The sequence below is a fragment of the Cervus elaphus genome, chromosome 20, assembly GCF_910594005.1.
Source record: "Cervus elaphus chromosome 20, mCerEla1.1, whole genome shotgun sequence".
Taxonomy (NCBI): Eukaryota; Metazoa; Chordata; class Mammalia; order Artiodactyla; family Cervidae; genus Cervus; species Cervus elaphus.
In genome coordinates, this window is record NC_057834.1 from 116383995 (window position 1) to 116407110 (window position 23116).

A 23116-nucleotide genomic window follows, 5' to 3' on the forward strand; every position below is an offset into this window, starting at 1 on the left:
TAATTTACAGCTAGTCTAACAAAAGCATTTTCCTGCTAAAGCTATTTCTGGGGCGGTTATGGCTCAGAATAGATGATGAAAACAGTCATTTCAGAGCACATCTGACAATGTTGGACAGGAAGGGACCTATATGCCTTAGCATTTTTCAGTTTTATTTAATTTGTATAAACAATTCACAGGACCTACTAAGACTACAGGGGTGAGGGAGTGAGTGGGTATGCTTGTGTGTATGTATTCTCTGCAAACACGAAAGCACGTTTGCAAAAGGAATTGTATGCATTAAATTGGACCTAATTGGCATTAGGAACTAAATCTCCATCAGTGAAGCAGACCTTGCCTCTGAGAATGGGTCTAGCAGTGAATCCCACAGAGGGGCATGAAAGATGAGTATATCCCCTCACTCTATCCCCTTCCATGCAGAGATGCCAGGTCCCTTTATGGGTTCCACACCTAAAAATAGATGTTGACTCAACAGATAAAATGATGTGAGTGACGAATCTGCCTCGCCAGCCTCCTACTGCCAGTGGAGCAAGGAATCCTGTCGGCAGTATCTACCTCTTCTAGAAACTCACGTATGGCCTCTGTAGGCTCCTTCCCAGCAAATGGATGACATGCAGAGAGGACTTTGCATGGAAGGTCCTTGTGTGTGCATTTAGGGGTGAGGACTGAAGAACCATGAGACTGCCAACACAGGGCATCACTCCACATAAGGTTGTCCTACCCTGACCTTTCAGGTTATAATCTAGCAGAAGTGTTTTTCTTAGGCATGAGGAGGGAGCAGTAGGGAGAAGGAAATAAAAACATCACAGTGATATGTCTATGGTAATGAGGGTCACCCTGGTCTCACCCCTGCCAATTGCTGACAAATTAATTATCTGAATGATCTTAATGTTCCCCCAAAACATACATCCTCATCTTTATGCTTTTGTCCAGAGGGAACATTTTCTCACCTATTTCCTCAGGTCCTAATCGTATGGCCCTTTTAAGGTCCAGCTCGAATGCCACCTTCTCTAGATGGCTTTCCCTAATTTTACCTTCTCTTAAAAATCTCCCTGGCAGTGCTCTTAATGAACTGCACCCATGGTACTTAACCCATTTTGACCTTGATTCTCCATCTCTCTATCTAGTCTGCTGATCTCCTTGAGGTCATGCATTAGCGTGTGTGTATCTTATTCATCTCTGTGGTTCTAGCTCCTTCACTCACAGGGTGCTCAACATCTACTGAAAGAGTGAATGAACACCCACAGATCATAATGAATGACCTGGACATTAATGGTATGTTGGGTTAACTGCAGCTTGAATTCCTCCACTTAGGGGGAGCATTAAGCATCCAGAATCATAGCTACGATAATCTGCTCAGCTGTGAGCTAAGAGATAAGTCTCCTATTCTCCAGGATCTGGGGTGGGAAGGACTGAATCTTGTTCAAGAACTAAATTTAGAGGCCACTCTTATAAAACATTTCCTGAAGATCTACTATGAGCCAGGCATAGTGCTGTATGCTGGGGATATACAGCAAGCAAGAACAGGCATGGTCTCTTGCCCCAAAGGACTTCTGAGTCCAACGGGGGCAAAAGGCAACTCCATAGCAGGTACTCAACAAATGAGTTGAATAGAAGAATGGTGTACAAATGGACCAGTTATCATAATGCCACAAGATGAGTGCCATTCCAGGGTTATATGGGGAGAGACTCGTGGGGAGACAAGTTGTATGTCAGTGTGTGGTGGGGTCAGGGAACCATCGCCTGATGATAACCCTCCACTGCTGTGAGGACAAAAGAGATGATGAAGGTCAAGGGCGTAGTGCAGTGCCTGCCTGGTAACCCATCAATGCATAATGGATAGTAACGACTTTGATCCCTTTAGTTCTGGGCAGCCAGAGCTGGGGCACATGCGAGAGCAGGCTGGGGACAGACCTGCTAGGGAAAAGGATCTGGCACAGGAAAGTTAATGACAGAACCAAAATCGATTCCCCAAAAGAGGATTCTGACAGAGGCAGAATCTCAGCTGGGAAGGATTACTGCAGCGTACTCCAGTCCCAGCCCAGCAACAGATCTCAAGGGTGAACAGCATCTTGATCATTCACCAAAGCCTAAATCCCACTTAATTTTTCTCCTCTATTTGGAACCTTAGGTCTATCATTTCTCTTAGTCCCCCATCCTGGAAACCTGCAGAAGTGGGAGTGGGCAAAAATAACAGAAAAAGGATCTTCCCACATTTAGTATCCAAATGCTTGTCCCAGTATGAAAACTTTTCAAGTTTCTTCATATATTTATTAAATCTTAACTGAGTGACTACAGGTCTCAGACCCTTTGTTAGGCTGAAATATTTCTAAAAACATCGCTGACTTTTAGCTCCGTCCTGACGTTTAGCATAATTGCTAGTTTATTAACCCCACTAGAACCCAGGGCTTCCAACACGGGAAGTGCCCTAAAGAACTCTGAGTCTCAGACCATCGGGGTCCTGCTCACTTCTTTCATCCAGAATCTCCGAAGACAAGACCGGCATTTCCACGCCTGCACCAATCTTGCTCTGGACCTCAGGAGCTAGAGTAGGGAGACAAAGCCTCTCTCCGGGGAAGGACGGCTCAAAGGCAGATGACTGTACAGACGATCTTGTCTGAAGATCTGCAGTCACTCCAAACTCCCTATCCCTCCCTGTCCCTACAGGCTTACGGTAACTCCTACTCTCTGCAAGATGGACAGTACAGCACAGAGCTTATGAGTCACGGGCTGCCTCCAGTACTCACTAGCTTTGTGATCTTGGGCAAGTAATTTGATCTTGATAAGTCTGTTTATTTACTGACAAAAGGTGGGGGGACAATTCTCCTTCGATGGGTTTTCAAAAAGAATTAAGACAACAGACTTAATGCGTCTAGCACATACCTAGAATTTAGAATCTACTCAAATATTATTTAAGAATATAGAATCTACGTAAATATAAAGATTACATAAATATAGAATCCACATAAATATTATTATGGGATGACTCAGACTGACTTTTGTGGGTCACCCTGGGACGCTAGCTCCCACAGGGCACATCTTTCAATTTGACCACAAGCAAACATTTGAAACATGACCAGTGAGCACTTATAGAAGCTCTGTCCTCCTCCATCAGACTCGTGGGGTCTGGGACCATCCTTTACCACTTCACGACCATGAATTTCCTCTAGCGTGTTCCTACAGATTCCTCTGCCTGCCCTCTACAAAGTACTTTCCACTTTCCAAAGTGACTTCACAAGGCTGCTTTCAGCGACTCTCACCAAGGCAGGAAGGCAGGCACTGCCATTCATCCCAGACGGGGCAGCAGGACCAAGGCGGGATCTGCCCCTCGCCACGCAGCACTCACAGGTACCTTCACCTGCTCACAGCCGGGGCGTGGCAGGAACAACACAGCCTGGGGAAAACCTTTCCTGAATCATCTGGCAACACTGTGGCCCTCGTCTGACCCACCATGGAACAGAAAAAGAGGGTACTTGGAAAGCATGATAAAGACGGTCTTGAGTGCTACAAGGAGGGTGAGATGAGAGGAAAGGGGTTTCTTTAGGAAAACACTGGTACAGAAGGTGAGCATTCACTCATTCCTCCCTTTCTTGAACACTTACTGTGTGCCAGGCCCTGTGCTGGGAGGGTTTTTTCTTTAAGGATCTCACAGTCCAGTGAGGAGAGTAAGCAAACAGGTGGAGAGTGCAATGCAGAGGGCTGTTCCTGCCAGGGGGAGACTTGCTTTCCTTCCACATGGAGGATGCCTCCTGGAGTAACGTCCAGCTCCTTTGTACCCCTGCATCCCCTCTTCTCCAGGGAAGTGGTGCAATGGCTCTGAATAGGCTTTAATAAAGGGAATGAGCATGTGAGCCACAGACGCTGCCTGCTTCCTCCCTCTGGGAACCAGATGCCAGCCGGAAGCCCACTTTCTATTTCTGGTTCTATGTTCTATGGGAGTCGGCTATGCTCTCATGTGGGGAGTCCTATGGGGTACAAAGCACCCATGACATAGTGTATCAGTTTGTCAAAGCATGGGGTTCTGTGTTAAGAAGTTCAAGGTGTCCACAGAAGCCATTTGGGCCTTAATCACTAATAAACAACTTAGGGTTCCATAGTTTTTCTTTCTGTCTTACCTCTCAGTTGGCTTAAGACTTGGATGTAGAAAACGGGGGTGTCATTTGTTGAGCGCCTATGAATTACAAGAACCTCTAGCATTGACTGGATGTTTTCATGAGCTTGGTGTTCTATTCACAAAACTGTTCATTTCCACAACCATAGTTCACGGTAAGTGGTAAGGGTAACAAGTGATAATGGTGATCTCAGCAGAATGCATTATCTTTGAAATTTGTTTCTTAGAACCTTGATACTGGAAGTGACCTCAAAAGTTCAGGGCAGGATGTAAGACAGTTGGCCAATGACCTTACACATTTCCAAGGACAGGAAGCATCCTATGTAATCACTGGCCATCACTGATTATTGGAAAGTTCTTCCTTCTGCTGAATTCAAACCTGTCTCTCCCATAGCTTCTATCCTTCTCCTATTTCTATTCTGGTTCCACACACTAGGAGCATCCTTCCTGTCCTCATCACCCCTTATCTTGTGGGTCTCACTGATACGTCATAGTTAGAGCATCAGACAACTGTATTTTGAGAAAGATCACTCCAAGGCAGCTCTCATTTATGTTACTTTAACAGAAATAGAGCATCTCTTCAGCAATGGGAAAGAGACGGAGATTAACAGCAAGAGTTTTGGTAGAGAGATGTAGGTTTGGATCCTAATCACTTACTAACTATAAATGGTAAAGCTTGGGGTAAGTCACTTACACTTTCTGAGCTTATCACTTGATAACCTAGTTTGGAAGCTTCTAGAGCTAATAGAGCATTAAACAAGCTAATGCATATATGATTCTTAGGCACTATGCCTGGCACATAGTCAGTGAAAGTGTTGAGTTGCTCAGTCGTGTCCAACTCTTCGCAGCCTCATGAACTGCAGCCTGCCAGGCTTCTCTGTCCATGGGGTTTCCCAGGCAGGAACACTGGGAACGGGTTGCCATTTCCTTCCGCAGATGCCTGCCACACAGTAAATGCTCAATAAATAGGGCTTTGAGACAACTGCTGTGTACTTAGGCCTGATGCTAGACACTGGTGGTACAAAGATGAATACAGCAGCCCCTGACACGCAGGACTATTAGTCTAGCAGAGGAGACACTTATTTCAGATCAGATTGCAGATCTTCCCCAGTCTGTTGTAACACAGTACTCTCTGAGTGAGCAGAAACTTCCCAGAACATACACATCCCTGGGGACATTCATTCCAAAGAGACCAGAAGGATGGCAGCAGAGAACAGACTCTGGTGCTTCCAAGGCCTTCTAGGAGCAAACCCTCCCTGGGACTTCTGATCCCACCTCCAGGAGTAGGGAGAGAAGAAATCAGCCAGCCAGCTCCTAGAAATTACAGTTTTGATTGTGAGGATCAGCTTATTCCTGTGCCTATGGCTGCAGCCCTGCCCACAGACAGGACAGGTGTCCACTTACGTGGCCCCACGCCTCATATTTTCCCCACCCTCCACCTGGTATATGATGTCCTTCTATCAGGGGCAAGACCTGATGGCAATGTTTCTAGTGAGTTCTTCTTCTTTTTTTTTTTTTTTTTAATACTTATTGGCTGTGTTGGGTCTTAGTTGTGGCACACACAATCTTCATTGCTGCGTGCGGGATCCTTTTAGTTGTGGCATGTGGAATCTTTAGCTGCAGCATGCAAACACTTAGTTGCAGCTTGTGGTATCTAGTTCCCCAACCAGGGATTGAACCTGGGCCCCCTGCATTGAAGTGTGGAGTCTTAACCACTGGATCACCAGGGAAGTCCCTTTAATGAGTTATAATTGTGCTGCTTCTTCCTGCTCAAAACCTTCAGTGTTTCTCCAGCACTTTGTGATGGAAGCTCAAATCCCTTACCTGAGCATCCAAGGTCCTCTGGGATCTGGATCCACCTCTAATCTCCTGCTAACCCCACTAAGCAGCCTAAACCTCAGCTCAAACAAAATGTCTTTGTTCCTGCTATCTGTCATCCTCATGGCAAAATGAACTCCTGCCCATCCTTCCAGGCTCAGACTGAATGCCACTTCCTCCGTGAAGCCCAGGCACAAATGCCTGCTCTCTCCTCAGACTCTGCAGATGATACACATTTCAATGACAGTAGCTATCACACCCTCCCACCCGTCACAACCATCTGTGCTAACATTTCATTTGCCCCCAAAGTAAGAGCATTCTGGTGGTCTCTGCAGACTCTCTGTGGCATCTACTCTCCAAGCGTTACAGAGGGCAGGAACTCAATAACACTCTGAACTGAAGCAAAAAAAATGTGTAATATACTGTATGGAACACATTTTAGCTCTTTTCCCAGGAACTGACTCAGATGTAGGGAAGGAGCTAGAGGGACCCATGGATATAAAGTGAATCCAACAATATCATGAAAGTATTTGGTACACAGTAGGCTGGATAAATACTTCTTTTAAAAAAGGGTGTGGTGATAGAATTCATGTGCCTTACAACTTCTTTTTAAAAGCCCATCTAATTATCAAGGCGGATTACTTGGTACAAGCACCTTGCAATCTGTCTAGTGGTCCCTGGAAGGGAGAGAGATGTGCTAAAGATTTCATGGCCTGGTTAGTGGAAGAGCTGGTCTCAGACCCAGGGCTTAAGACAGAGTGTCCTCACTAAATTGCAACTCCTGACTCTTGCTAAACTGGTAAGACTGCTGTGGCCTCTTGAAAGCTCCATAATACTTTCCACTACACAAAGTGAGACTCATTCTTCATGTATCTCTGAAACATGCAGATGGGGAAAAGTCTTTCCCTCTCTCTGTGTAATTCTTTCCTTGGGGTAACCCTATTCACTATCATCTTCATTCTGAGAAGCATTACTTGAGCATTCCCTATAAACCAGGATTACCTATAAGTGAGATATTATTAGTTTCCTTTTCCGGAAGATAAATTCTGGCTCAGTGTGACAAGTACTTGTCCAAAGGCATAGTGCTGGATATGACTCTGGGATCTTTCCACTATGCCAGGTTAACGTGGACAGTGAAATAGAAGCCATGTACTTGGCACAAACTGCTACTTTCCTTGGAAAGTTACCAAGCTGGAACGATCACGCTATAATATTTTATTAGCTATACTGTTAAAGTTGGAAGGAACCATCCTGCAGATCAGGAAATTAGTCCAGAGAAATAAACTAAATTGTCCAAGGTCATCCTAGTAATTTTTAATGGAGCTGGATCTGAGTCTTCATTTGAACTCAGAGCTCTTTTGAATGGATCACAAAGGGGAAGGGGAGAGGGATGTGGCTCTATGACCTTTGACAGACCAGCTGCTTTGCTCTGGGGCTTCATGGTAAGCATGGAGAAACGATCTTTTATTCTCCAGGGCCACTGATGTTCTAGGCCAGCATTGTCCAAGAGAACTTCCAGAAAACGTTCTAGATCTGTGTTGTCCAACGTGGTAGCCATCATCTACATGTGGTTCCTGAGTACTTCAAACGTGTCTAGTGTGAATGAGGAACTGAACTTTTCATTTATTTTTAACTTATTAATTTAAATTCAAATGTAAATAGCCATATGTGGCTAGTGGCTATTATACTTGACGGAACAGTTCAGAGTCCAGAAACAACACAAAGTTATAGCGTCTTAGAGCTACAGGGGACCTTTAGGATCATTTAGTCAGACTCCAGTCTGGTATAGCCGTCCCTCTAAGTTATCCATGATGACTCCACACGAATGTCTCTGATAGTCAGGGACTCACTATGACCCGAGGCAAATGACAGACACAAAGATTTTCTTCTCAGATTCTGGAAATATAAGATTGAGCTTCAGAGTCACTGCAGACTTTTTTTTTTCTCTCTAGAGAATGGAAGAGCAACCACTGCGGGGTGAATACGTGAGTGCAGGACCATGTGACTGTCTTCTTCATTTGCCTCTGAACAAGCCTTACAGTGTCTGGTCCCTTCCAAACACGGAGCTGAGAATGGGACACGAGACACCTGGGATGGGTTGACCAGAGTAGACCAGAAAAGACCACTGCTTCCTGGGATCTGGAGTGGACATTCTCCTAAGACAGCTGAGGTGTGACGAATGTTTTTAAGCAGCTCACATCACATTGTGGGATCTTTTACACATGTAGCCAGCGTAAGGCTCTAAGCCTGATTCCACATACTGTGAAAACCTAGGTGTGCTTGTAACCTGTACCTGCCCAATCTTCTGTCTCCCAGACACGGGGCACTGTGGATGACCTTTAAGATACTGGAAACATATGAGCCTCACTAACTGTATCTCCATCTTTCCAACTCCTATACCTGTATCTGAAATTATTCACTCAGAGCAAGTTAACAGGGCCCTGGGAAGCAAAGCAGCTGAAAAGAATCTATCACAGGAAAGAGGGTCCGGTACAACTGGGGTGAACGGGTCTTCCATTTTCACTGGTGTTGCCACCCTCTCTCTTCACTCCTTGGGGATTCAGTGATCCAGCTGCCCCTGCTGACCTTGGCTGGGACGCACTCGCACACTGGCTCTGACTACAGCCATAATGGAGGAGGAGAGACAAATGCCTTTTTATTATTAATGAGACTGAGGGAGGTAGTCTATCATTTCTGGGTGGGGTGATATCCGTCAGCAAAAAATGATCTGCTAACTCTCCGGGAGGCATTAAGGGCAGTGATAGGAGAAATAATTGCTTATGCCGAGTGCAAAGAAAAGATGCCTCAGCGGAATGGAGGCCTTTAGCGAGGCAGGTGGATTGTGGGCAGAGGGAGGGAGGCAAGGCTCCCTGATGACCCCTGGCAAGAGAAAGAAGCAGGAGGGGCAAACGGGAACCTGCGAAACTCAAGTGTGGAAAGATTCCCCTGGAGGCACCGTTAGTGCTATTAGAAGAATAAAGCGAAAAGGGAGAAATGGCTAAGCAGTGTCGGAGCAAGAGAGGCTGAAATAAAGGAACTGCTCTCCTTCCCGGAGAAAAGAGGTTTTTTTTCCCCTTCTGAAAAGCCTTCACTCACACACCTTCCCCTCCTCTAGCCCTGCTCCCTCTGGAACCAGGCTGCTGCCTCGTGATAAAGCTTCCTTCTTACTCTCTCACCCGCTCTCCTGATGGAGTGCCAACTCTCCTGGGTTCAGGCAGAGTGGCAGGAGCAGCCTTTGTGTCCCCTCAGCCCAGCCTAATCCTGAAATCACTCACTCCTCCCGTCTGCACAAGAGCTGTGCTCTGGGAATGCTGTCTTTAAAGTCACAGTTTCAGAATTTGAGGAATAGCTGAATGCAATGATTAGGGCAAGAAAAGCCACAAAATTATTTGTGAATGTAATGCAATGAGAAAAGGAAGGAAACACATAAAAATGTTAACAGCGTTGAGTTGGGAATGGCTGATGTTGCCTTCATCAGATAATAATGAATTTTCCAAATTATTTATAAATAAGCCTGTTGTGCTTTTAAAATGAGTAAAACAAAGCTTCTAATAGAGATGATGAAAAACCAAAGTCTAAGGCTGAAAAAACTTAGCATAACAGCCCGCAGGCCGTTGGCCTCATTCGTCAAACATCCCAAGTGACGTGCCATTGCCGGATGAAATTTCTTGGAACTTCACTTTGACTAGATCCCTCCTGTGCTCAAACCTTGTACAGCTTCCTACTCCCGCCCCTCTACCCCAATCTAGTGGGAACCCCTGCAGCCCCATGGCCACCCCCACCTCCCTACATTAGAGGTGCTCCTTTGAGGGTTTGTGTCTCCCATGAAAGGGGAACTTCTAGAGGCAGAGCACTGAATGCTTCTCTAATCCTGTTTCTCAAACTTGGGTTAAAATCCAAACAGGTGTCCCACTATTCAGAGCTTTAGGATTCCAAATCCCCAAATTCCATTTTGGATCACTTTTTACTGGAGGTGGTCAGTGTCACTTGTATATCAGTCCAAACTTTTGATAAACATATCCCCGTTTTGAAGCTACTACAGAATCATCTACTTTTCTTTGTTCCTAATTCATGCAACAAAGAGCTGGACCGCTGCAACTGCATTCTTAAGAAGCACTAAGAAGGGGAGCGCTTTTTAGTGAGAGGCTGGAATAAAGGGTAAATTCAGAAGCTGCTTTGTAAAGCCCACAGGGAGATTCAGGACTGGACTGGCATCCACTGTGAGGTTTAGGGGATACTGGGAATCATTTTCCAGAATTCACAGCCGTTTAACCCAATGCTTCTTGGAGTGTAATGTGATCTCTGTTGGAGAAACTGGGTTCCAGGGAGCTAAACAACACTTCTGAGGCCCTAAACAGGGCAAATTATCTTCACTGGGTTTAGGGTTGAAATGCTGAGCAAAGCCCCAGTTTGGGGTCTTTGGGGATAGTCAGTGTAAATAACTCCTTGGTCCATACCCCATGCCTCTCTGACATACATGGATGGAAGACTCTCCAGGGCACTGTCATCTCTGGGTCACCTAAGGACCTACTGCAGGGCCTGCAAGGCAGGGGTCTGAGTAGACATGATCTGAAGTCAGGTCTGTCTCCAGATTGACGGCAGAAGCCCCGAATTGCAAGTCTGTTTACTGAAGAACTTGGAGGAGCCACGCAATTCATCTGTTTGCTTTTTATATCTCCTTCCCTCGTCAGAGAGTATAACCCATGTGTGCACAGAACCAAATACACACCCACACACTCACAGAATACATGTGCTGCTGAGCAAGCAGGTGGTGTGACATTCCAACACAGGCGACCTATTGCCAGAGTTATTTTTAACACATATTTTTCTTACTCCAAATCTCACTTACTAACTGATCCTGGGTAAGTCTCTTAACCTCTTTGGGCCTCAGTTTCTTCATTTGTATAAGGGAGAGAGTCATTATTTTAAGAATCAGAGCTGATGTGTGTAAAGCTTTTAGTGTTTGGGAAGCTTCAAGGGTTAAATATTATTAAGCATGAAATGAAAAGGAGTTAGACACCATAAACACTCAATATAAGGCATCATTACTATCATTATTATTTCCTTTCAAGCTCATGCTCGCCTATTAAGTAACTCCTGGAAGACTCTTTCACAGTATCTTTGGATGCTAACTCAGCTCAACTGCTGGCCACTTGTGTGCCTTTGCACAAGTCACTTCATCTCTGAGCCTAATCTCCAGAGGGATGGGGACCTGGCCACTTTCTCCCACTAAAGAAGTTAAGATTCAAAGAACAATTCCTCTGCAGTCTCATGTTTGCAAGCATGTACTAGATGGTTCCAGGGAGATCTTGGTAATGCATACTTCCACCGAAGATACTTGTTTTTTCCTGATAGGCAAGTTATCTGCAGTCATCCACATTACTTGGAGGGGATTACTTAATGAAGCGGTCTGTTTTTTCTGCTTTGATGCTGTGTCTGCACCAAGACTGTATTCTCCTCGAGCACAGAGACCTGGTTTTGCCCTCCACAGGTCCTCAGGATTCATGCACAGTTACAGTACATCCCCCCTAATAAAGGGGAAAGGAATAGTTGTTAACAGTGAACCATCATTTGTGGGCACCTTCTACTAGCAACCTAGTAATAAATCACTCATTTTCAAAATGCAAAGCAGTGTTTGTGTATCTAAATTTGAGTTCAGAGGTTGCAAACTTCTCTACAGGTCAACTCTTAAGTTTTGTTTGCTTTGCCTACATAATGCTCTAAAAATTTCTTAGTTGATTCAACCTTTCAAAATCGGGAGATTTGGCATAAAATACCTAGATTTTGGTTTCTATTGAATAAGTGGAAGATCTGACAATGAACTGGGCCTAAATAATCAGCAGTAGCTGAAGAATAGCTGCCCTTTTTAGCGCTCTCCAGCTCACTATGGTTTCCACCACTTCTCAGGGCTTTCCAGAACTATCTCTGAATCTAGCTGTTCATCATTAACCTTCAAAGCTTAGTAATTAACTCTTGGTTTGCCTGTATCTGTGCTGTACATTTAAACTCATGTGTTTTGCATGAAGCAAAAGGAGAGACAGACTTGACCAGAGTTTGCAAACACGTACTACATGGTTCTGAGGAGATCTCTATAATGCATGCTTCCAAAGAAGATACTTATTTTTTTCAGGTAGGAAAGTTATCTATTCCTTCATGAAAGTCGGAGCGAAGAGATAAATCTCACGTCATTTATTAAAGCAAACTGATGCAGAAGAAGTAAATAGCAGTCTGAAAGGCAGAAAAGCAATTTTAAAAAAATTAATAAATGATGAGACTATTAACACGGCAGGAAAAGGGTCTGCTTTTTTTTCCTTCTCTTTAATATGATTTTTACCTTAAACACTGTGTCCCTTTAGGAAAGGGAAGAAAAGTTAATAAAGGAACCTATCACTCAAACTTAATTTTTAGTATGGCAAATAAACTGCTTTAATGAAAGGGCTGAAATTCCCAGGTTTGCACATTAAATTTTCATTCATTGTAGAGAATGGAAATTATTGATTCAGCCGTGGCATCATGCATTTTGGATCCTATGGAAGCCCATGTTACTGCTGGGTGCAAACATGTTGGCAGTGTTTTGATGCCGGGTGAGTACAGGGTGGGTGAAGGGGTGGGGAAAGGGATACAGAGAAGGGAAGGAGGCAGATTGATTCTTCACAGAAAGAAAATAATCAATGTTCCTTGTCTCTAAGATCCACTGGGACAAAGCACTGTGGGCTAGGGAGTACATTCTCAGGTCAGAAAAGCCTGGTCCACTCAGCCTTTGGGGAATCCCCAACGGCTTCATGGAATATTTTATTTAAAAAAAGCAGAATGGATGGCTGAGAATTTGATCTTAAGCTGTTGGGGAGGCTTGGGTTTTAAGAAAACTGTAGAGGAAAGGAAAGTACCTTTCTCAGTTCGAGTTAGGGAAGAACAAATGCCTGACATTCTAAAGCTGAACTGGATAACACAGAAAAATCAGTCAAACCCACAAATACAGCTATCAACCTAGGGTGGCCTCAATCCAAGAGGCAAGTGACAAGAGCATCCTATCTCAAAGCATTGAAAATAGGTATGTTTTTCCTTCGAAAGAAATCAACACTCCTGCCTCTCAGAGGATACTCCATAATTATACAACTCTCAGTTATTTCCCCCTAAGAGAACTCACAGGGACTGATTCCAAGCTGAGACTGAGGCAACCTGAATCAAGCCCGTTTTGGGGTCTTTGTGAAGCACAGACTGTATGAGATCCGCAAAGCAACAGTCTTTAGAAATAAGCTAAATGAAACTACGAAAGTAGAGTGGCTTAAAGTGAAGGAAAGAAGGAAAGAAAGAGGGAAAGCAGAAAGGAAGGAAGGAGGGAAAGAAGGAAGGAAGAAAGAGTAGAAAAGAAAAAATAGATAACCACATAATACACTCCCAAAAGAGAAGGTTTCTATTTTGTTTTTTGTTTTGATTACCTCCCAGCTGACATTATCTTATACCAGGTAGCCTCCTTATCCATCTGGATGTTAGAAAAGTAGTCTGTTGAACTAAAAAGTTCTGATTTTGTGTTTTCAGATGCTAAGATCTGGTGCCATCTATAGATTTCCATTCTGGGAGAGGTTTCTCTTTTGTCCTACTTTGCGTCAGACCTGCTGTCGTGAGGATAAGAGTGCCCAGGAGACATCTCCTCATGGTTTAATAGGCTATGAAGGATGGGACTCATTAATCGGCTGGCAGCTGCCCCCAAATAGGATGCTGCCTGGAGGTAGGGGAAGAAGGGAAAGGGAGGCTGAGGAGGAGGCAGGCTCCATCCAGGAGACCACCACCGACTGTCAGGGGTCAGGGGCCAAAAGCAAACAGCACCACCTCCTCAAGGATCCCCTCAGGGTGAAACTTGAACCGAGAGCATGACATTCCAGCCACAGAAACCTCCATCTGGAGAAGCAGGCTCTGGATAACTGGAATTTTTTTTTTTTTTTTTTGCTTAAAACAACCCCTCTTGAGATATTACCTACCAGTCTGATTATTTCTGGATTGCTAGAATGTTACTTTTCCTGTCATTCCTTTACTATGTTCCCAGATGTTACAGTACCCATCCCTACACACAACACCAGTGTGTTTCTTTATAACTGATTCTTCCTTTTTCAAGTCTTGTTTAAGAGAGTCCTCTTTACCACTGGGTAAAGCCATGCTGTTTGGCCTAGCATGTGAGGCCCCTGCCCACCTCCCACCCTCATCTTTTCATCATCTCCTTACTGAATCTCAGGTCATAGAGTTCTGTATGTCATTCCCCACTCACAATGTTCATATACATTTTCACAGTTTTGCATGTGGTGTTACTTCCACCTAGAGCAGCTTCTCCCTTGGCTCTGCTCTGACCATCTTTGCAGGCTTGGGCTCCCTGGCCTTCTTGATGTGGGTCATCCCTGGCATCTTACCTGCTCCCTGGACAGGAAGTCCCATAGTTTGTAGTCCCCTCCTTCTACTCAGCTCTCACCGTGTTCTTCTGTAATGTAATGTTCTTCTGTAATGTAACGTCCCTCATTTAGTACAGTAGATAGTAAGTGTCCTTTGAATAAATGAAGAAGCCACCGCCAGCTCCCTCATAGCCTGGATTTATTAGATCAAAGGATGAAATTTAACCAGTGTCTCCTAAATAAAGAGGCATATAACATATAACCTCTTACCTTTATAGTTTTGGTCTGGAGTCTGAGTCCATTTAAAGTGTTGATGGCTTTCTCTGCATCCTTTGGATCAATATAGTTAACGAATCCATACCCTAAACTCTGTCCTGTGGAAACATTTTTTAAGAGAGAGAGAGAGAGAGAGAGAGAGAGCTCATTATCTTGATAGAGGTAACACTTCCCATTGCAATGTGTCAAAACCCTCTAGTATATGGTTCCTTTTACACCAGGGTTTACTCTCAGGTTGAGAAATTTCTATTTTTTTTATCTCTCACTCTGGCCAGGCTTTAAACTCACAGGAGCTGCCCTAGCTGGGAACTCATAATTTCCCCTACATCCACAGCATATACACATCATATACCCACAAGTGTCCACTTAATTGGGAAGAGGCGGGGCAGGGAAGTGGAAAGAAAGAAGGTGTGGTCTGTTAGAAGAGATCTGAACTGGAGTCCTGAGGCCTTTCCCAGGAATTAAGCTGTGTGACTCTGAATTCATTTAATCTCCTGCCTACTCCCATCCCCCAATATTTCTTCTCTGCAGATAACAGCACTTGCACAGACAGGTGTGAGAGAGTCAATGAGATACTGAATGTGAAATAAATGCCTACCTGGAACATAGTAGCTGCTCAACAAAAGACAGCTCTGCTATGTTCAGACCTGTAAAATTGGGGCAGGTGCTGGATGCAGTGGCTGTGTCTGCTGCTTTGGTCATGTCAGCCACGCCCGCGCTCAGAAGACCGTAGCAAGAGCCAAGCAGCAAAGACTGGAGACATTTATATTGAAGGCATGGCCTGAATTTAAAGCAGTTGCTACAAATCATTCATTGCCCTCATCATCCACCCAGCTTAAGAACAATAAAAAGGGGAGGTGGCTCAATTGGAAAGAACTGGGGAGTGCCTAACACAAAGGGAAGAGTGCAAATGAATTCCGCAAAGAGGATTTAGCTACTTTAGGTGAAGATGGCATCAACTTGTCTGAAACGAGCAGTAGCAAGTGACAGGGCTCCCCACTAAGTGAAATAAAAATAATGTGCTTGCGATCGTGCCACTGATTATAAATAGTCCATCAGCTCTGCCATGTGTCATCAGCCAGAAATATTATTAGGAAACTTTACATTTTCTGACATACCCTTTAAGAAATACAGAGCTTAGGGTGGCTGCACAACCAGCTTGAACTTCCCAGGCAATGTTATTGATTTGTGGGCGGCAGCAGAGCCGAAGAGGAGGAAAATGACAGGACGTCACATGTCAGGAAAGACTGATTATATAAAGCTCTCTTTGGAGTACCGGGGCCAGGGCTGGGAGACAATACAGCAAAAAGTCTGCCATGTCCTGGTGACAGGAGCCCATTTCAGCAGCCAAAAAATCTTTCCAACAGCTTCTGTTTTGCTGGTAAATGTCTGTGTTTATGTTGGTTGTAGGAGGGAACCTGGGAAAACAAGTTGGGTTCCGGATCAGAAAATGGGTGACTTTGTTATTCTTTATAGGGTGGAAGTAAAGAGAACCAGGAGGAAATTCAACTGAATTTTGTCCCTAAAATGGGAAACCTAAAATGACAATACATTAGGATATTTCTTCTGTTTTGGAATAACAAGGTTAGAAGAGGAAAGAGAGGGGCACACTTTGCCAGACAGGCCTTCACCAGCCAGAATTAGTAACTGAAGAAGGGGGAGGGAATGTGGAGCACCCTGCAGCTCCTGGGTCCCTTCTCTTACTATGTTGTGTGTGGTGTGTGAGCCGTGTGTGTACAAGCGGCGTGTGCACGCACATGCCGGTGCTCAGGCACACACATTCACACAACATGCACAGGAAAGTAAGAATTAGAGAAAGAGCTGTGTGTGTGAGAATTACAAGACCCTGCCACATGTTCTGAGAAAATTTTTTTGCAAATCCAAAAATACATGAGACTAATTCATTGGTTTAAAAATATCATTTATCCTAAATTCAGCTTCACCTCATCAAGCCTAGCTAAATTCACCTAATAAAATTTATTTTCATCGTGCAGAGTTATTAGTCCCATTTACCATGTATATAAGAGAAGCCTTAACAATTGATGTAAAATATTCTTACAATTATTTCTTTTAAACAGTCATGCACCGAGTTGAGGGGCTTTAAAAGGCATATTTAAAGCAATAATCTCAGTGACAAAGCTTATGTATGAGTACTAGGAAACAGGTCAGACAGAGTCAATCTATCCAACTAAATTTAATTTGTATAAAATTAAAATGAAATATGGAAAACATAGACAAAACACTCACCACTTAACTGCAAGCAATTCATGACTCACTGTACTGATGAAATATATGTGGAAGAATTTATTGTGCCTACTAGTGGTGCATATTCCCTGAGATACTTTCTTTCCAATTATTCATATATTTATGGAAATCTTAAGTATACATAGTGGCTATAATTTTATATTCTATATTTTATCTTTATTTTAGAGCTCTGCTTCAGGAGGAAGGAAAACACACTCGGATTCTAGGAAGGCTCTGAAGGTCAAGTGAAGGAAAGACTCCTGCCCAGCAAGATACATCATATCTACCGACCTGTCTGTATGGTTGCAAACCCACCATCTCCTTAGTACCTGACTACAGGGAGCACAACTGTGTTATCATCACCTGCTTTAGGTTTAGAGAGTGATTGCACTTAACATCAAGAACGAAGGTGCTTTGGGGAAAACTAAAAAACCAGATGAACATCATTTCAGAATGGAAGGGCAAAAGATCAGAGATTCTCCTTGATATAAAATAACGAACTGCAAACTCAAAAACAGGGCACTGCACTGAACTGGAGGAGGAGCGGGGTGGAAAGGCTTGCCTGTGAATTGAAAGCTATGAGATAAACCGGCAACACAATGAAACTACCTGTGGTTAGCCTAGTTCATGAACAAGCTTCATTCATGTGCTTCTTGCCATCATAGAAGGAATATAGCTAAGTCTAATAAAAAAAAAATACTTGATAGATCTAAGCATATTCTTTAAAAAAAAAAAAACAACTCTAGAGAGAATTAAATCCCTTAGGTAGAAAATATAAAACCCCAAGCCTCATTTCTTTCAGAAACTGTTTTAGTAATGGGCGGAGGGGGGAAGAGTGGAGGTGGGGGGCGGCCGATGGGGAGTAAAATGAGGAAGAATTTTATGTTTTAATTTTGGTGGCCATATATTGGTGATGGGTTTTTGATTTGCACTTCTGTATTTAAACTGTACATAGTACGTAGAAAAATATGGAAGATACACGTTCACAAAGAATATCAACACTATTTCCATGAGGACCAAGAGAGTCACCATACTGGGAAAGCCCAGGATAACCAGTCTGTAGTCTAGAGCACCCCAGAAATAGATAAAGTTTCCTTCTTCTTTTTCTCTAATAACTGCATCATCTCCCTTTATCAGCAGTAGCAAGATCTGACCATACAGGTATGGTGACAGTACTTTCAGAACTTAAAATTAAACTGTTTTCGCTCCCAGTTTATGAGCGTATTTTGATAGCAAATCAAAGAAATTAAATCATTGAAGCTGTGTTCATTGAATCATCAATAAAAGAGAAACAATAATTAAAGAAAAGATAAAAAGTTATAAAATGACTGCTGCTGCCGCTGTTTTGTCAGTAGGTTGCAACCCCGTGGACTGTAGCCTGCCAGGATTTCTGAGGCAAGAATACAGGAGTGAGTTGCCATTTCCTCCTTGAGAGGCTCTTCGGGACCTAGGGATTGAACCAGCTTGGCAGATGGAGTATTTACTACTGAGCCACCTGGAAAGCCCCAAATAAAGACTACCTTCAACATTTAGAAACTCTAGTGAGTGCCTGGATCCCTGATGCCCAGGATAACCCTTATGTGTGACCAGTCCTTAATAAGCCTTAGTAGGCTGACCACAGGCTTGGATGAGAGGCCTTCAGTGACCATGAATGGGCAAGAAAGGCATTCTTGGCAGTTTGGGATGGGAACTTAAAATTAGAATGTAATTTCGAAGAGAAAACTGTTACACATAATGGCTACATTTTTAAGGCGCTTCACTGTATTTTGGATTAAACAGATTCTTGTTTTTAACAAGCTTTTCTTAAATCTGAACCTGAACACTTCTATTTTTTAAACTGTGCACATGTGCACATACACATACAAAGACATGCCGTGTCCTCGTATTATGATGTGATATGATCTCTCTTCTGTTATAATTCTATACCTCACTTCTCTCCTTAGAAACAGAACATTTCTCCCTACAAGATCTAGTTTATAAAGTCTGCATAGTTGAACACAGTAGGTACTCAACAGATATCTGAGAAGGGGAAGAATGAATACATACATTTGTATTAGTTCTCCATTGTTGGAAGTATATAACCAGAATATGTTTATGTTTGGCAGGAGAAGAGCATGAGAGTGCCTGAGAGGGGAATTCATTTAGTATTTGTGTCAAAGGGAGAACAGGACAACAAGCTGACACCAGGGGCTGGAAAAAAAAAAAATCAACCAGAAACAAAAAATGTCCTGGTGGGTTCCCCTCCAGCACAGATCAGATGAACAGTAAAACCCATCCCTGCCCACCTTTCCATAGAGATTCTGAGTTTCCAAAGTGCTTTCCCACCCATTTTGTCGCATTTGATTCTCACAACCACCCTGTGGGAGAGAGAATCATCATTCCCAGTTGTGGAAACGGAAGCTCCGAGGGATTTGCTCCACTCTTTCTGAATAGCTGAAACTAAGTCTAGATCAGGGGACGGCAAACTGCTTTATGTTTAGGGTGAGAGACTAAATAGTTTAGGATTGGTGGGTCCTCTGCTCTGTCATGACAATCCTGCCATTGTACCATGAAGGCGGCCACATTCAATGTGTAAACTGATGAGCATGACTGAGTGTCAATAAAACTTTATTTAGAAAAATAGGCAGTGGGCTCAATTTGGCTTCTGGGCCATAGTTTGCTGACCCCTGGTCCAGATCTTCTGACAGCAAATCCAGTCCCCTTTGCTGTGACTACAGTTACTCCATTGGAACTAAAGTGTTAGTGACTAGTCTGAGGCCTGGAAATACCTTTGAAGTTTTTTTGAACCACCTGAGAAAAAGAAAATTACCTTCAATAGCTTGTGCTAAGTCCTTTTATTGTATTCAAACTCTAGGAAGTGTTACCATCACAGCTAAATACAACCCCTCATCTTCCAGTCACTCGAGACAGAAGTTGTTGTCTCTTGCTTTGGGGCCCTAGAGGTTATGACAGCAGGACCCTAAATGTGACATTCTCATGGCTGATGGCAGCAGAAGAGAAACTGTCTCCTCTCCGAGCTGACCAGAAGGAACCTCAGCATTTCTGCACCATCAACCTGCACACTCTGCTCTTTCTCCCAAAACCGTCATTCTCCAGGAACCTGACAGCTACTCTCCTCATCTGCAAAACCCCGTTGGGGGCAGCCAGGTGGGTAGCTGCTGTTGATAAAAACTTCTGAGTCGAGTAAGGAGTTTTTGTGGATGTTAGAACTCCTAGCTCAGGCTGAAATTCTGTTCTCAAAGCACATGATAAAATCTCCAGTCACCTCAAGATCACCTGCATGGCAGTAATACACATGCTGGGTTCACCGCAGCCAACTCCAAACCCCAGGACTCCCTCCCTACCAGTCCTGGGATGACTTTCCCTGCCGCCAGCTGCCTTGAAACCTATCTCAACACACCCTAAAGTGGGTCAGAGAGCTCCATGGCTGTTGCTGCTGCTGCTGCTGCTAAGTTGCTTCAGTCATGTCTGACTCTTAGCGACCCCATGGACTGCAGCCTACCAGGCTTCTCTGTCCATGGGATTTTCCAGGCAAGAGTACTGGAGTGGGATGCCATTGCCTTCTCCGGTTACTGCATGTATATACAGGTTAGAGTGTGTGGCCCCAAACTGTACTTGTTGTATATCCTTGGTTAAGTCATTTAAGCTTCGCCAGCCTGTTCCCTTATCTGGAAAAACAGGGATAATCCCTTATCCTCACAATCAAAGCATCATCATGGATTAACTATATTAACATGTGGATGAACAGCAGCTACAATTTATTCAGTGCTGACTCTGTGCCAGGCACCCAGCTAAGTGGCTTACTAAAATTACCTAATTTAATCCTGTGCGAAATGGGTACCATCAAGCCCACTGTGAGGAGGAAAGTGACGCTAAGAAATGTTCAATAACCTAAAGTCAACGAGGAAGTAGGCTTCCAGGCTAGGATTTGAATGAACCCAGGTCTGTGCGACTTCCCAGTTCACATCTTCTCTCCACGGGGTTTGGCTCTCCATGCAAAGGCACAGCAGAGTGTCTGACATCAGGCAAGAACTCAAGGGGATGCATGCCCCTTATGTTGGGGACCCTTTTCCTTCCTCACAATGACTGGGATGCTTTGAGATTCTGGAGCAGCTACGGCGCTGCTCCTTCCCATCCCATCTCTTGTTTCCATGTGTTGGACAGTCTGGGTCTTGGCTTTTCTCCTGCAGATTCAGTGTTGGCAGAGCCAACTAATCAGAGGATTTATCTTTAGGTAGTTCACACAATTCTGTCAAATTAAGTATGGTTTAAAGTCTTGTTCCTCTAAGTGTGACCCCTGTACCAGCATCACTGGCCTCAGTGGGAGCTTGTAAGAAATGCAGCTTCGGCTTATTGCTGCGTGACCCTCGCTAAGTTAAATGAACCTTCCCATACCCTGGATTCTGAGAAAACAACACATCTAACCATAGTCACGGTGAAGGGAAACTCTGATAGGACTGTGGCCCACTAGGCTTCTCTGTCCATGGAATTTCCCAGGCAAGAATCCTGGAGCTGGTTGCCACTTCCTTCCCCAGGGAATCTTCCAGACTCAGGGATCAAAACCATGTTTCCTGCATTGCAGGCAGATTCTTTACTGCTAAGCTACCCAGGAAGCCCCTATGATAGGAAAGCTCTCAGGATTTCTTAATATGTGCTATTTCTTTTCATTCTCAGATTTTGCATTCTTACATTGCCCCCTTTTTTGCTGTGGTAATCTCATCTGTAAAATGGACTTAATATTATTTTTTCATGGTGTTATTAAAAGTACTGAGAGTGATAATGCATGTGAAGTACCTGGTATATAAGAGATGCTCAATAGGGCTTCCCTGGTGGCTCGGATGGTAAAAAAATCTGCCTGCAATGCAGGAGACCCAGGTTCTATCCTTCAGTCAGGAAGATCCCCTGGAGGAGGAAATGGCAACCCACTCCAGTATTCTTGCTGGGAAAATCCCATGGACAGAGGAGCCTGGAGGACTACAGTCCATGGAGTTGCAAAGGGTCAGACACGACTGAGTGACTAACACTTTCACAATAGGTTCTGGTCCCTTTCCTTTTTGATCCCATGCCCCAGTAGACACTGCCTTCACCAATGTCTCTGAGGATGCTACCTCTTGAATGAGACCCCAACCTCCTCAAAGGTGGAGAATATTTCTGATGATTTACTTTCACATTGGAGCACATACCATGCAATAGGTACATACATTCCACAATTAACTGACACCTAATACATGCCAGATACTACGAGTGGGCCCACCGTGACCAAAAAATTGTTCCTGCCTTCGGGGAACTTGTCTCACTCCCTCATTCCTAATCAGAATATCAATTCACTGATGGCAGAAACCAAGTCTTTTTGGTTCTCTGCTATGCTCCCAGAGGATGGTGGTAAGAGATATGGAACCAGAACTCATGAGACACATTTGAAAGCCCTGTGGGCTTTAAATCTTGAAGGAGAGAAGATGCTAGAGGTGCTCAAAGCCCTTTCCAATACTTGAAAGGTGGCATGGGAAGGCAGGGGTAGACTTGCTACGTGGGCTACCAGGGGAGGGAATGAGGATCAGGCAAAAGAAGAAAGTCAGGGAGTGGATTTTTGCCTTGATAAAAGGAAGAACTTTCTACCAATGATTTTATAAAGATATGGGCTGTCTTGTGAGGTGGTAAGCACCCCATGACTAGAACTATGCTAACAGAGGCCAGGTCTACATTTTATCAGGAGATGTTGCAGCAGTTAGCAAAATCAACTCATAAGATCCCTTCTAATGCTAAGACACAAAGCTTCTAAATTATATTTATTTGAGACCCCATGTCCACAGTTTATCCTGATTTTCTAACTGAGAAAATAAAAATAATAGAGAATATTTATTAAGCACATACTGTGGGCTAAGCACTTTATATATATTATTATCTAAATCTTTACAATCTCTGAAGCAGGCATTTCCACTCCTGTTTTACAGAAGGGGAAACTGAGGCCTCAAAAAGAGAAGCAACACACCAGGGTTATTTGGCTGGAGAATAGTAGCCAGACTCATCTGATTCCAGAGCCTGTACCCTTCTGCTGTACCTTGATTTCTTGAGTATGTGCTCATTTGTGTGTTAAACATTTGCCCTGACAAAGCACAGTTTGCCTGAGACTTCAAGAGAGCCTGGGTTTTCTAGGACTATCTCCAAATCCTCATTCTTCCATTTAATTCCCGTATATACCCCAAAGTATTCCATTCCCATCTTCTACACTGTGTCTCTCAAACTGGACGTGGTATGTCATAGAATGACAGTCTTGGAAAAGACTTAA

The 23116-nt window shown here is 43.8% G+C and overlaps 1 protein-coding gene across 6 annotated transcripts in view; it reads right to left on the bottom strand.

Moving 5' to 3' along the window:
- ELAVL4 (ELAV like RNA binding protein 4) overlaps positions 1-23116 on the bottom strand; it is an 88523-nt gene that overhangs the window by 10983 nt on the left and 54424 nt on the right. For all 6 annotated transcript variants that reach the window (XM_043878393.1, XM_043878391.1, XM_043878392.1 and 3 more), the window contains exon 3: positions 14581-14684. In XM_043878393.1, the coding sequence (XP_043734328.1) occupies positions 14581-14684 (104 nt within the window). The remainder of the gene's footprint in view (positions 1-14580; positions 14685-23116) is intronic.